The 14,121-nt window shown below is 52.9% G+C and overlaps 6 protein-coding genes across 6 annotated transcripts; 4 read left to right on the forward strand and 2 right to left on the reverse strand.

Moving 5' to 3' along the window:
* Window positions 1-17: 17 nt before the first annotated feature.
* SEPMUDRAFT_156705 (uncharacterized protein) lies at window positions 18-1,672 on the forward strand (the record flags this gene model as incomplete). The annotated part of the gene is made up of 2 exons (XM_016907690.1): window positions 18-1,524; window positions 1,598-1,672. Exons 1-2 carry the CDS (start codon window positions 112-114, stop codon window positions 1,670-1,672), a joined length of 1,488 nt encoding a protein of 495 aa, XP_016759880.1. The 5' UTR covers window positions 18-111.
* An 893-nt stretch (window positions 1,673-2,565) lies between these two features.
* Window positions 2,566-4,839, reverse strand: SEPMUDRAFT_164150 (MFS general substrate transporter; the record flags this gene model as incomplete). The annotated part of the gene is made up of 5 exons (XM_016908098.1): window positions 2,566-2,599; window positions 2,823-3,025; window positions 3,183-3,538; window positions 3,613-4,557; window positions 4,773-4,839. 5 exons carry the CDS (start codon window positions 4,837-4,839, stop codon window positions 2,566-2,568), a joined length of 1,605 nt encoding a protein of 534 aa, XP_016759881.1.
* Window positions 4,840-5,818: 979 nt separating this feature from the next.
* On the forward strand, window positions 5,819-7,041 carry SEPMUDRAFT_149652 (DNA repair protein Rad14). The gene has a single exon (XM_016905689.1). The coding sequence runs from the start codon at window positions 5,852-5,854 to the stop codon at window positions 6,971-6,973; it is 1,122 nt and encodes a 373-aa protein (XP_016759882.1). The 5' UTR covers window positions 5,819-5,851; the 3' UTR covers window positions 6,974-7,041.
* Window positions 7,042-7,632: 591 nt separating this feature from the next.
* On the forward strand, window positions 7,633-9,439 carry SEPMUDRAFT_133756 (alpha-methylacyl-CoA racemase; the record flags this gene model as incomplete). The annotated part of the gene is made up of 2 exons (XM_016902583.1): window positions 7,633-8,815; window positions 8,892-9,439. The coding sequence occupies 2 exons, from the start codon at window positions 7,633-7,635 to the stop codon at window positions 8,987-8,989; spliced, it is 1,281 nt and encodes a 426-aa protein (XP_016759883.1). The 3' UTR covers window positions 8,990-9,439.
* Window positions 9,440-10,367: 928 nt separating this feature from the next.
* Window positions 10,368-12,633, forward strand: SEPMUDRAFT_149653 (DUF1688-domain-containing protein). Its single transcript, XM_016905690.1, has 3 exons — window positions 10,368-10,661; window positions 10,726-11,805; window positions 11,862-12,633. The coding sequence occupies exons 1-3, from the start codon at window positions 10,428-10,430 to the stop codon at window positions 11,943-11,945; spliced, it is 1,398 nt and encodes a 465-aa protein (XP_016759884.1). The 5' UTR covers window positions 10,368-10,427; the 3' UTR covers window positions 11,946-12,633.
* SEPMUDRAFT_26011 (uncharacterized protein) lies at window positions 12,632-13,957 on the reverse strand (the record flags this gene model as incomplete). The annotated part of the gene is made up of 3 exons (XM_016908403.2): window positions 12,632-12,712; window positions 12,812-13,390; window positions 13,481-13,957. Coding segments are annotated over 3 exons (1,137 nt in total), but the record flags the coding sequence as incomplete, so codon positions are not given.
* Between the last annotated feature and the right edge of the window lie 164 nt (window positions 13,958-14,121).

The raw sequence follows: 14,121 nt of genomic DNA on the forward strand, positions 1-14,121 counted from the left end.
TTCACGCCGCCGACTTTCTTTCTTTTTTCTTTTTCCTTTTTCCTTCTTCTTCTTCCTCTTCTCTCTCCCTCTCTCCTCATATCCCGTCATGAAGAAGTGGAGGGCGACGGCATGCCGCTGAGGAGTACAGGCTGCCTAAAGTGTCGCCAGCGGAAAATCCGATGTGACGAGGAACGGCCAGGTTGCAAAAGGTGCAGAATCCATGGCGTGGTGTGTCCCGGATTCAAGACCGCCCGAAAAGGCGATATCGAATTCGAGGATCAGACAGACCAAACGGTTCAACGACTGCAGATTGACGCCCATGCTGCGCTGAAGGGACGGCGGAAGCCCGTTCGGTGGACGAGTTCAGAAGCGTCCACTCCAGAGGAGAAGCTGACGACGACATTCACCTGGGCTGGCTTCGATCTAGGCGCACAACAGCCATTGCATCGAACGGGCACGCCACCTGTCGCGCCTGTGAATGTGGCACCAACCACGCCGATATGGTCGATTCACTCGCCGGCAGCAATGCGAGCGCAATTGCACGGCATGTTCCTCCAATTATACGTACCGCAAGACATCCCCACTCACGGTCCCGGGCTGTGGTCGTCCAACAAGAGATTTCTCCATAGTTTGATGGAACTTCCGTCGTCTGGCAGGGCCTCCTTATCGCACGCATTGGATGCTTTGACTCTTGTCCAAATAGGCTCGACATACCGTAACCCGCAGCTCCTGAACACAGCCGTGGAAGCGTATGGGAAGTCCTTACGAGGCTTAAGGATAGCTTTGTCGAAGCCGGAGAAGCTCAAGGATGACGCTGTACTGGCCACGACATGCGTCCTCTCGTCCTGCGAATTCTACACCCACTTCCGAGTCCATGGGCACTCGTGGGTCAGCCACCAGCATGGCACGCAGCGCCTTCTGGAGCAACGTGGGCCGGAATCGATTCTGAGCAGTCCATTGGCTGTGCATCTCTTCTATCAGCTCACGACCGGATCGTTATTCATGTCACTATTAACGCGAAGACGCGATCCGTATTCCGCAGCAAAGTGGAGCGCTGTGGAAACAAAAGCCACTGACATCCACGACGACCTCAGCGAGTCGAACCGGCTTGGACTTCGTCTTCCTGCACTCCTCGAGCGGCACGATCGTCTCGATTGGAATCATCCAGGATGCTTGGCAAGCCTCGACCATCTGCTGTTCGACTGTGAGCAAATGGAGATGGAGATGAAAAGCAACCTCGCAACGGTGCACGCCCGAGATGCCATGGAAGAGAAATCGTGGATCGCGTTGGTGGATATCGAGTACTTCCACCCATTCGCCGACTTGATCGAGAACCACACCATGACTAGAGCGTTCCGGTTCCCGAGCTTCCAGACGGGATACATCCACAGCTCTCACTGGTTCCGCATGTTCATGCTTCGGCAGACGATCCGGTCTCTATTCGACATGCGTCAGCGATTAGTGCCGGACTGGCTACCCCCTCCGAAGCGCGTCGTCCACGAAAAGGAACTCTTGTTTTACGTACTAAGTCTCTGCCGACTGGTACCATTCTTCATCGAACCGGCCCATGGAGCAACAGGGGACATGTGCTGCTTCTTCCTCCTCCGCCTTGCAGAACAATACTTTCGCGCCAACAGACACGGGCGATGGGTATCCTGGGTCGAGCACGTTTCCGCACGAGTCTTCATGAAAGGCATGAGTATGCCATTCACCACCATGCCACCAACGGAACCCGGATCGGATCCCAGTTCTTCGCCCCCCAATCTTCGCCGCGACGACGATGACAACAACAACAACGACGACGACGACGACGATGATGATCAGAGTGAACAACAACTCGCATTCAACAAAATCGAATTCCCCAACGCCCCTCTTCTCGCTGACGTCGGTCGCAAAGTGACGCCTCAAGGGACGGTGTGGATGCCTTCACGAGCACCATCATCCTCTCGAACGAATTCTTCCACGCCATCTTCACCTTTTGGTGTGGCTCATTCTCACGGCACAGCACAAGGTTGAAATGAAAATCTTGAATCTTGAATGCGCTATTATGCTGCGACTTTTACGACTCGTGTGTGTGTGTGTGTGTGTGTGTGTGTGAACCAGCAGACCAATTATACCGGAAAGATGCTAGGTATCGAGGGTATCTAACATGGTATATCTTTCGCCGACGACATGTGTATTTACCTTACCTTACCTTACCTACCTACAAGCACCGAGAACTCCAAAGTATCGAGATAGGGGCGCGAAGAAACTTTCCAGCAAAATTGTTTATTATGCATACTATTAGTTTGAGTGAAGCTTCCCTGTCCCTTTTTATGGATGATGAAAAGCACGTACAGTACATAACAAGAAATATATCTTAGCACCGTATAATGTGATATCTTTATGATATGTGTGACGTCCTGGTGGTTCATAGACATTAGACAGAGGGGCCTTTTTTCACTTGTGGTCATGTATGAATATGAACCCTATCTATCAGGTGCATGCAAAATCTATGCTCTACCTGAGGAATAAAATGTCCCCTGTGAGAAAAGAAAAATCAGACGATAAGCAACTTTGTTTGGCTCCTCGAGATATTTGTATTTACCTAGGTACTGTAGGTATACATCCATCTCTCCTAGTAATAAGTCTAGTAGCAGTAAAAAAAAAACAAAAGAACTTGTTTTGCCCACACAGCCTATCTTTCATGTATTATAAAGAGGGGGTATCAGTGTATCACATAATCAATCCATCAGGCATCCTCTCACACGCTCTAACCTTTAATTCCAACACTACCATCCTCGCCTCTCTCCTTCGCCGCCCCCTCCCCCCAACCCCGTTGCAGCCGAGCAGATGATGACCTCCTCATTCTCCTTCTCTCATCCCGCAAAGTCTTGAGCAAAAAAAATATGGCCAAAAGAATTCCGAGTCCAGCGAGTCCTATTGCTAAATATAATGCACAGCGATAGCCGTGTAAGAGATCTGGTGGTGTGCGTCCTCCGCGATTGACGTGGACTTCTACGGTTCCTGCGAAGCCGAGGCCGAGGGAGATGCTGTAGTTGACCTGGGAGGGGAATTAATTGTTAGCGATGGAATTATGTTTTTGCTGCGGTGATGTGGGAGGGGGGAGGGGGGGTTTGGTTAAGGAGTAGGGTAAATTTATTTGATGGAGGTTGTTTGGAAGGCCGAAGAATTATCATAAAGACTGAAAAACCACTCACAATCGTATTCACCAAGCTAGCAGCAACCCCTTGCTTCGACTTTTCCACCGAATCCGACACCACCAGCGTGGCCGCGGGGAAACTCATATCCATTCCAAAGGGCGTGACGAGCGTCGTGACGAATATTTGCGCCCAATAGATCTGGTGTACTGGTAACGTGGCAATCAAAATCGAGCCCGTCATGAAAGCGCAGAGCGCAATGATCATGACGACTGCGGGGCGAGTTTTGTGTAAAAGTGCTCCGGTGACGACGGCGGCTACGGCTCCGGAGATGGTGAGAGGTGATAGGTAGGCGGATGCAAGGAGGGGAGAGCTGCCGCGGAGTTCTTCGAGGATTTGCCAGAGGTAGAAGACCCCTGCGTTTTTGACGTTAGTGTGTGGAGAAGTGTAGAGTTAACGGGATGGAGATGGGGAGAAGAGGACGACGAACAGATTCCAAAGTTGGCCCAGCCGAGTGCAACACATCCGAGGACGAAGGCGTTGCTGGTGGTACATATCTCCATGGGAAGAAGTGGATTCCGGGCAATTTTTTGCTCGATCCAGAAGAAGACGGGTACGAGGAAAATTCCAGCAATCAGAGTCACAATACATTGTGCGTTTCCCCAGCCGACGATGGGAGCCTGGTTCCAGGCAAAATTGAAAAGTACCAGCGCAAGAATTCCAATGCCTGCTCCGAGGAGATCCAGCTCCCATACGGCACCCCACGAACATAGGGCATGTCCCTTGAGTCCCGGCTTATCGGTTTGCGGATCTGGAATCGCCCACGCCGCCGCAGCGGCAATTACGAAGAGGGCAATACCAAACGACCAAAACGTCCACGGCCACCAGGCCAACTGAGCGAACAGCGCAGCAAACGCCGCCCCGGCCATCGAACCTCCAGGCGCACAGGATCCAAAGATGGCAAAAGCCATATTCTTCCTTTTGCCAGGCCCGTACAATCCCCCGAGCAAAGCCAACCCATTGGGCAAACAAATCGCAGGTCCAATGCCCTGAAATACTCTCGCAAAGACAAACAGGACATGGTTGGAGTAGACGGAGAGACCTGCAACCACAGACCAGACTCCAAACCAACAATATCCGATGACGAGCATTTTCTTCCACCCGAATAAATCTCCCAATCGACCGGTGAAGAGAATGAAGGTTCCGACGGTGAGTGAATAGCCCGCGATCAACCAACTCAGCGTTCCGGGATTCGTTACGCCAAAGTCATCGCCAATGATGTGTAAGATGGCGAGCGTTTGGCCGAGTCCACATTGTGTGGTGAATTGGGCGAGGGCGATGATGCCCACGACGAGGATTTCTCGCGGGAGAGAGACTTCTTGCAGGAGGGATTTGGTGGGGGTTAAAGATGCATTCTCTTCTTCTTCTTCTTCTTCTTGTTGTTGTCGGTGTTGTTGGACTTCTCGATCGTGTGTGTCCAGCTGAGGCGGTTCGTCCGAGGATTCATCTTGGGGCTTTTCGGGATCCATGTTTTCCGAAGTGAAAGTTGTTTTTGGGTGCAGAAGGGATCGCTGCAGGAGGGGATTTGTTTGTTGTGAAGAATTTCCGGATTAGGCTACACGGCTGAGCAATCAAATGAGGATAAAAAACCTGGAAGACGGTACATTTTCTCGATGATGTCAGCAGAACGAGTGATCCGAGTGGCGGTTCCGCTCATTGAGATTTTGTTGATCGTGACCGGCTAGTGACCAAGGTAGTTTTTATCTTTGCTAATATACTAGCTGTATATAGCTTAGCACTCTCGAAGGGGTTAGACTTGTACGCAACACTGTTCAAAATTGCACTACATTACATGTGCCTGTAACCTGAAGGCTCCAAAAATCTGGCATTGGCGGAGTACGTGAATTGTACGTCAATGGTGGCTCATCTTCTTCCCGCTGCTGTCGACCGCATCCTCGATCTGGTCTTCCAGTGACTGGGGAGAGGACGTCCAACATCCCGAAAAACAGCATAGACGGTCATCCAATCCCCAAGACCTGGGCATATGCAATCCCACCATGCAGTGGAGATCAATATCACAGACGCAAAGCGCTGCATGGCTCAGATGGTCCGCAATGGGACTGAAGCTCTCAAGGGGTCCGGATGAGGTGATTGCTATCTACTGCAAAGCAGTTTTCTTTTCCTTTTTTTGGCTATGGGTGGTCTGCTTTCCGCAGTATCGTTCTGAGGGTGCTGACACGGCGGGACGGAATTATGTCTGACGTGAAAAAGCGTATCGTCAAATTCTTCTTAACAGGAAATTCGTTTATACTGTTCTGTGCCAGGTTCTTCAGTGGAATCAGCTCGAAGAGAAAGTCAGCATTTTGGTGGATATATGGAATAGTGCTGGCTCATTTCCACCATCAAAGTGCGGCAGTATTGCCATCAATGCGATTTGAGCGTGGTGAAAGGTCCCAATTCGATTCTTCGTGCGCCTCCAAAAAAACATGCAAGTCATGTCGGAGTGAGAGTGAAGAAGCTGAAGGCGAAGGTCCTTTCTGTGCCCCTGCTTCCCGTTTCTTCACTCCCGTCCCGCGGCTCGTCCGTAGCGCCGATACTAGCGCCGATCGGACGTGTCAGCCAGAGCTACATCATCGCCACTTTCACTGTCCTGCATTTCACCAACGAACACGCCTGTATAAGGGTGTAATCACATCATACTGCTCGGTACGATCAACAACAGCACCAACATGGCTGATACCGAGCGTCCTCGAACGCCTCCGCGACGGGCTCCTGCATCTGCGGCTTCAGCCAAGTCTCCCATCACACCCGAACAGGTGCGGCGGATGGAAGAGTCCCGCTTACGAGCCAAAGCACTTCGCAACCAGCAAGACGTCCGTCTGGCTCCATCTCGGCCCTCGCCGACATCAACCACACTCGCAGCAGGCCAGAAACGACCTCACGCCGCCATCACTCGAGACACGCCGGCCTCTTCCCGCGATGCTCGAAACAGCGTTCCCAGCAGCAATAATGGCCTTGCTTCTGCCCCCGACGATGGCATTCGAGCCGCGCGCAAATTTCAAAAATATGTCGAGTACGACTTCAGCAAAATGACAGATACGAAAGGCGGTTTCATGACTGCAGACGATGACCCCTATAATAAAGCGTTGCATGCGCCTGATCCCGACGGGAAGCCTGCGAATATGACGCTGCGAGAGTGGGAACACAAGCAGCTACAGCGGAAATTACAGAATGCAAAGGCAGGGCCATATGAGCCCGGGTTGTCTGCGCTGGACGGGAGGAACGCCAAGAAGTGCAGAGAGTGCGGCAGTCTGGAGATTGACTGGAACTGGGATGAAATGCTCCACACGCAAGTCTGTCATACGTGTAAAGAGAAGCTGCCGGAAAAGTACAGTCTGTTGACGAAGACGGAGGCAAAGGAGGACTATCTGCTGACAGACCCGGAATTGAAAGATGCAAGCTTGCTACCGCATATCAAAAAGCCCAATCCGCACAAAAGCACGTGGAACGACATGATGTTGTTCCTACGATATCAGGTGGAAGAGTATGCCTTCTCCGACCAGAAATGGGGGAGCGCGGAGGGGTTAGATGCCGAATATCAGCGCAGGACGCAAGAGACGAAAGATCGCAAAGAGAAGAAGTTTCGAAACAAACTCAACGAGCTCAAGAAGCGAACGAGAGTCGATGCCTACAAAAAGGCGAGGAGTGGAGGCGGAGGCGAGTTTGGCGATACGATAGGGAAAGGCCAACACGAACATGAATGGGGACGGAGCGTGGAGGATCCAGAGACGGGCATGACGAAGAAAGCATGTGTCGAGTGTGGTATGGAGGTGGAAGAGCTGGAATTTTGAAGCCTGCCCGACCATGATGACTGTGAGCTTAGTATGTGTTTGATGCAGCGCAAGATACCCCATTGAATTCCCGATATCAATTTCCCCATTTGCCATGGAATCGAGTGTTGCGAGACCACCTGTCGTGCATCGCGGTGATAATGCCGCTATCCGACTGCGTCATGTTTGGAGTTGGTATGAACAGCTCAATGAACGCCTTGTCTCGGTGATGCACTGGGCGGTCCGACGGATGGCGTCTAGAAACTCGGGCCCGAATTGCCTTGTATGCTCTTGTTCCTAAGAGGTAGACTGGTGGAAACGGGGTATTGCTACCTCCTATAAGAGTAGGTAAGTACCATTGTTGCCCGTGAACGGCATTTTTTTAAAATCGATTTATCCACTGCAGGGCACTCTGCTCCAGAGACGCCACTAACGCACGGCCCGCGACGACCCCGCCATTCGCGCAAACCCATGCCATGTAAACTCCACACTTTCATGGATCAAGCTGTGGTTTGTATGCTGATCCGAGGCTATTGCTATGTTATCCTTTGCAGGACTCGGACATCACGACAGTCTCCCTGTCATCACTCTCTCTCTCTCTCCTCAACATGTAGTCTTCATCACTCCCGCCTAATGCCGAAAAGGCATACCACCACCACCACCACCGACAACGACCAATCATGAGCTTCAACAGAAACCCCGTCCTAATCGACGGCGCCGCCACAGGTCTAGGGAATACACCTCCTCTCGCCGGCCTGCGAGTTCTCGAATTTGCAGGGTTGGCTCCAGGTCCGTACGCAGGAATGTTATGCGCAGACTACGGCGCCCAGGTGCTTCGCATCGATCGCGCACATCCCCAAGCACATTCAGACGAGGCAACCTCTCATCCTCCTCCCACACCCGATCAACTCACCCGACACAAGTCGTCTATTGCCGTGAATACCAAAACGCCGCAAGGCATTGCTCTGATTAAAGATTTGGTCAAACATGTAGATGTTCTCATTGATCCGTTTCGGCCGGGGGTATTGGAGAAGATGGGTCTGGATCCGACATCTGTGCTGCTGCGAATTAATTCTAAACTCATCGTTGCGCGGATGACGGGATTTCGACGAGATGGTAAATATAAAGATATGGCTGGTCATGATATCAATTACATTGCAGTGTCGGGTGTCCTCTCCATGCTCGGACCGGCGGGACAGAAACCTTTCCCGCCAACGAATTTACTGGGAGATTTTGCTGGAGGGGGCGCAGTGTGTTTTATGGGGATCCTGTTGGCTTTGTTGGGGAAAGAGAGGACGGGACAGGGTCAAGTGGTGGAGGCGAATATGGTGGATGGGTCCGCGCATTTGGCATCCATGCCGAGGTTTGGACTCAAGACTCCCATGTGGAATGCGCCGAGGGGAACGAACACGCTTGATGGCGGTGCACCATACTATAGCACATACGAGACCAAGGATGGGAAATATGTGGCCGTGGGGGCTTTAGAGCCGCAATTCTATGCTGAGTTGCTGAAGGGGTTGCAGGTGGACGCGAGCAAGTATAGCTGGGTAAAGAATCGGCTCGACAAGCAGACATGGAATGATCAGAAGCATGCATTTGAGAAACTGTTCAAACAAAAGACGCGAGCCGAGTGGGAGGCTATCTTCGACGGCACGGATGCATGCGTTACGCCTGTCAAGACGCAGCAGGAACTCGAAGCGGAGGGATTTGACCAGAGGCCGATTGTTACACTCCAGTCGTCGCCAGGTCTTGCCATCCATGAGGCCGATTCCGATGACAGAGATCCTGCGACCGGACAAGGCATTGGTGTCGAGGATGGAGGCTGGGCAAGTGCGGGACTTTATCCTGGTGAAGGCGGGGAAGGTGAGTACAGCTACCTACAACAGCTGGAGGGGTCTCATTATGTCTCCAGACCATTGCTAACTTACGATTCCTCTAGATCTGCTCGGAAAGTGGGTGGGCTGGAGTCGGAACCGAGACTACGATGTCGTGAACGGCGGGCTAGAGCTCAGGCCGGGTTTGAGATCGAGACTATGAGGCATCAAAGACTGTGGCTGCTCGCTGTGTGATTCTCGATACCATCAGTCGTCAGCGTATCGCATGCGAACTGATGGGACGCCGTTGTTCTCCATGGCAAACATGATGACCACCTAACCTCTAGATGTCATGCCCACATTCGCCGGTCGAGACTCGAATGGCACTCTCGCTTAGGTACCCTTGCTCTTGAAAACCCGATCCGAAATTGATCAGTGAGACAAGGACTACATCATCTGGGCATACTTGCTTCCACGGCTTATTCCCTCATATACATCTGACTGAATTAAGGCGTCCGCCCTGTGTGTGCATGTAGCTTGGCGGCGGCGGCTATGAGTGCCTACCTGAGGTAGTTTGGCAATAATGGCGCACACTCATGGTCCATGGAGTCGTGGTCCTCCAGCACTACTAGTTCTAGTTAGCGGCTCTACAATATCGCAAGGTAAACTTTACCCCCGCTGTGTTGACAAAACGTTGTGGTTCGCGGGCGAGAGGCGTCAGTAATATCAATGCCCGCACCAATACGAGCTCACAAGCTCAAGCACACTGGGCGCGTATATGATTATTAATGCAGTTTCCTGGACCTTCCCACAGTTCCTACCGAGCAGCGGGGGACAGAAGTGTGATGATTGTTCTGGCGATCCATGACAGCAGCACCACATGTGGTACGAGCGAGGTGCGAGATGAGGTGGTGACGAGTCCAGGATACTTGGAGGCTGTAGGCTGTAGGCTGTAGGCGCGTGTTCCATGTACAGTCCGTAGGAGCGTAGGAGGTAGGTCAGGGAGATGGAGGTGATGTTGGGTCCACTGTCCAAGCTGTAGGTGGTACTACAGAACTATAGCAGAAACACGATTAGGTCCGCTGATACGGTCCATGTCGTCCACCCGGCAGCCAAGAAGACGAAACTTGAAGGTGACGGGATGGTTAAGGTAGGAGGTACTAGGAGGTAGGTAATGAAAGTCGCTCGAACTAGTCAAAGGCTTCGCTTCCATTCCTTCTGGGCAGCGGGCAGCAGGATTTGTCGTCGCGCCTGCATCTGCACCTTCCACGCCCAGCCATACCTGACCTCCTACCCGTACCTCCCTCCCGTGTTCACAGGTCCTCCGTGTTACAGTGTCCAATCTCCACGTGGTGCGGTTCATTGTGCACTAAACACACCAATCGTCACCTGCACCGGTGCACCCTCTCTCGACTACCCACCGGCACTCCCTGCGCGCCGGCGAGTATACTTTCGTCCCTGGCCGATAGACCGCTTATCGCCGGCGGGGAGCTCCTACACCAGAACCGCCAAACATGGGTCTCTTCAAAAGGCGGGACAGGCACCACGACACCACCACCACTACCACCATTCGCAACCGTACCGACAACCACTACCACAACCACAACACCACCACCACCGGCAACGCCTCCGTGTTCCACACTACTGCCAGCAGATTCACCATGAAGCGCGCCAACAGCACGGAAGCCTCGCCAAGTGCTAGCATACCCAGTGTCCCACTGCCCAGGGCGCCCGATCCCCAGGTGGACCCTGCCGCGTACCTGCGCAGCATCTATGCAGTGCGCGAGCGGACCAGGTTAGTGTTGGAAAAGGCGAAGAGGAACCAATTGCGCCACTTCACGGTGGACATGTCCAAGTTCCCAGACACGGCAGCCTACGTCGTCTCCATCATCAAGGTACCTTATACTTCCACACACACACACCATCGGCCTTCTGGCTTGCAGCTGAGTTCCATGATAGCGAGACTTTGATCCCGACTACAGCAAGATTCCTCCCCACGGCAGATGGCAGCACTTTGAGGTCGGCGGCATTCCGCGAATCGACCAACTCATGCGCACGTGGCCCAGCACAGTCGACGATCGGGAGCGAACCCGACGCCTCATTGACCTCTTCCTGGTTTCCGTCCTGCTGGATGCTGGCGCAGGAACGAAATGGCAATACAAATCAAAAGAGAGTGGCAAGATATACAGGCGTAGCGAGGGCCTTGCAGTGGCCAGTCTGGAGATGTTCAAGACGGGCTTGTTCTCCAGTGCTGTAGATCAGCCCTTCCAGGTCGATAGCGACGGTCTGAAGAAGTTGACAGTTGAAAGCATGGCCAAGGGACTGCAAGTGACTCCTGACAATCCCATCGATGGACTGGAAGGTCGGACAAATCTGCTCATCAGGCTAGGAGACTCACTTCTGAATCAGGAGATATTCGGTCCGGAGCACAGGCCTGGAGGCATGCTCGATTATCTGCTTGGTCATCCTACTACGCATGCGGGATCAACCCCAGTCGTGCCCATCCCCACGTTGTGGGACACCCTCATGAGCGGTCTCGTTAGCATATGGCCAGCCACGCGAACACAGATTGATGGCGTGGCACTGGGAGATGCTTGGCCATGTGGATCGATGCCATCACATCCCACACAGCCCTGGGAAAACATTGTCCCTTTCCACAAGCTGACACAGTGGCTCACGTACTCGTTGATGGTTCCTATGCAGAAGCTGGCGCACGTGCAGTTCGCAGGTGTGGACCTCATGACAGGACTGCCCGAGTACCGCAATGGCGGTCTCCTCGTGGACACAGGCCTTCTGACCCTCAAGGAGGAGGATGCGCAGCGTGGTCTGGAGCAGTACCACATGAACTCGACGAGGAAAGGCCAGCCAAATATGGAGGTCGTCCCTCTGTTCACCGCAGATGACGATGTGATTGTCGAGTGGCGCGCGCTGACTGTTGGCTTCCTTGACGAGTTGCACGGGGAAGTCAATGCCCTTCTTGGACTCAGTGGAGACGAAAAGCTGAGCCTGGCGCAAGTGCTTGAGGCCGGCACCTGGAAGGTGAGTTGATGCTATATGTGCCGGGTGGAGAGACATGTGCTGATGTGACCATATAGGGCGGCCGCGAGATTGCTGAGGTCTCGAGACCCAACACGAAGGAGCCTCCAATCATGATCTTATCTGATGGCACAGTGTTCTAGTGTAGCAGCCTGTGGACCGGTTGGAGCTATGATCCGCAGACATGGATAGTGGGCGAAGACGCCAACTTCGACCCACGGACATGGGCGAGAAGGCAGTCCACCGCGATGGATGGCGCCCCGTCTCAGTCACGACGTACCAGTAAACAACTAGAGAGAGTTACAAACGCTCCGCAAGGCGACCACCCGCTGCGAGCGCACCCACCAAGACATCGTAGCCTGACAGGCACCAGCTTCTTTACCACGTACGAAGGCCTTGCGACTTCGGAACCACTCATGCGACATTAACGGCCGATGTGATGCGACACGCTTTACGAAGTGCTCGGTACGATGTACATGCGGAGGTTCCACTTCATGATGGTTACAAAAAAAGATGTTTCTGTATCGTTTGCTGTACTTTCAGCGTCCCTGATAATGTGGAATATGGCTGTGCAGTCTGCCTGTTGGGCGAGGCGACCTTTGCATTGATAGAAGCAAGCCTAAAAGCATTTTTTTTTATAGAATGAGGTCGCCAGCCTTTCGGAAAATGAACATGACGGCCTTTCGATTCACCTAAATTTGGAACCATCTTTCGTCGATTGCGCCGAGCAGACGTTTTCACATGTGGAATTTGGCATTTCCGAGACACGAGCGTCTCATTGATACCTACCTGAGAATCGCGTCCATCGATACCCACACTCACATCCTCCTCAATCTCGACTCCGATTGGGAGTCCACCTCTTCACCACAAACTCTCTTACCTTGTACCTCCTCAACAAAGCTCCCACATCCTCGCCGCCTCCCCCTTCTCCCCCCGTCATCGTCATCGGCATAGGCGCAGGCACATCCACATACACCAAAACCAACGTCTTCAACACCTGACTCTGCACACGATTCACACAATGCATCCACCACCAATCCCCACCACTACCTTTAACCCTTCTTTCCCTCTCCCCCTGCTCTGTCGTCCAGTATGCGTGCGAGTATGCCGGAACGATGATGATGGCAAATTCGGCGTGGCTGAACACTGGACCCCGATAGTAGAGGAGGTAGTCGACGCTGAATTTTAACCCTGGTCGTACTACCCAGCCGAGTGAGCGGAAGTGGTGGTAGACGACGTAGTTGAGGAGAAAGGGGTCGTCGGGTCGGATGGTTTCGGAGGAGGCGGGGGGGAAGAAGCTGTGGGCGGAAAAGATTTGGAGGAGGGATTGCGTGCTGGAAGCGGCGGGATTGAGAGTTGAAGGGGGAGTGGTGGGGAGGTGGATTTGTAGGACTCCGAGGCCGTAGGAGAGGAAAAAGGCTTCTTCGAGAGTGAGTTGGAGGTGTTCTTGGTTGGGGAAGGTGGGGATGGGGTTTTCCTTTTCTTCTTCTGAGTTTTCGTCTGCATCTTTGACAATAACTCCCAATTGAGGCGGAAGAAGTTCCGTCACAGCAGATTGGGGAAGTGTAGCAGTTTCCACAAATTTGGACTTTGCCTCGACAATGACATTTTCTGATTTGCCTTCTTGTTCCGTCCCTTCCACTCCTTCCACCTCCACCTCCTCCAGAACGGCAACAACAACACTCGAATCATCAATTTTCCCCTCCTCCACCAATCTCTGCCTCTCAATTTTCTCCGCCTCCACTCTCGCACGCTCCAATTTAAACAATCTTCTCTTCTCTCTCCTCGCATTCGTCACTTCCTCCGCCGTCCCTCCACTTCCCCCCGCCCGCTTAGCCATCAAACGCGCCTTCTCGCGCTCGACCCAACTCGGCTCACTGCGACTGAGCGTCCCCTTGCCGAAAAATCCCATTTCCCATAATGCTCGAGCGTGCACGGGATCCGTGATGTGTACGGAGCGAGTTTCGGGCGAGAAAATTCCTTGGTATTGTTGTGCGGCGTGGGATGGGGGTGTTGATAGGAGTTGGGAGAGATAGGCGTATGTGAATCGGAGAAGTGATATGGGGTTTGTTGGGTGGAAGGCTGGGAGGGGGTGGACTTGGAGTGGTAGAGGTTTGCTGTGGATGAGAGTGTAGTTGGGCTTTTGCTTTTTGGGAGGTCGTTTTTTATTGTTGGGTGTTGGGGACTGCATGGCGGGTGGACTTGGTGGTTGTTGGTGTGCTGATAATTCGGATGCAAGGCCATTGGCTCGTGTTGGAGAGGCCATTGGTTTCTTGATGCAGTGGGAATCGTGTGTTTTTCCTGGGCTTCGTGTATGGA

The sequence above is a fragment of the Sphaerulina musiva genome (genome assembly GCF_000320565.1).
Source record: "Sphaerulina musiva SO2202 unplaced genomic scaffold SEPMUscaffold_6, whole genome shotgun sequence".
NCBI classification, from domain to species: Eukaryota; Fungi; Ascomycota; class Dothideomycetes; order Mycosphaerellales; family Mycosphaerellaceae; genus Sphaerulina; species Sphaerulina musiva.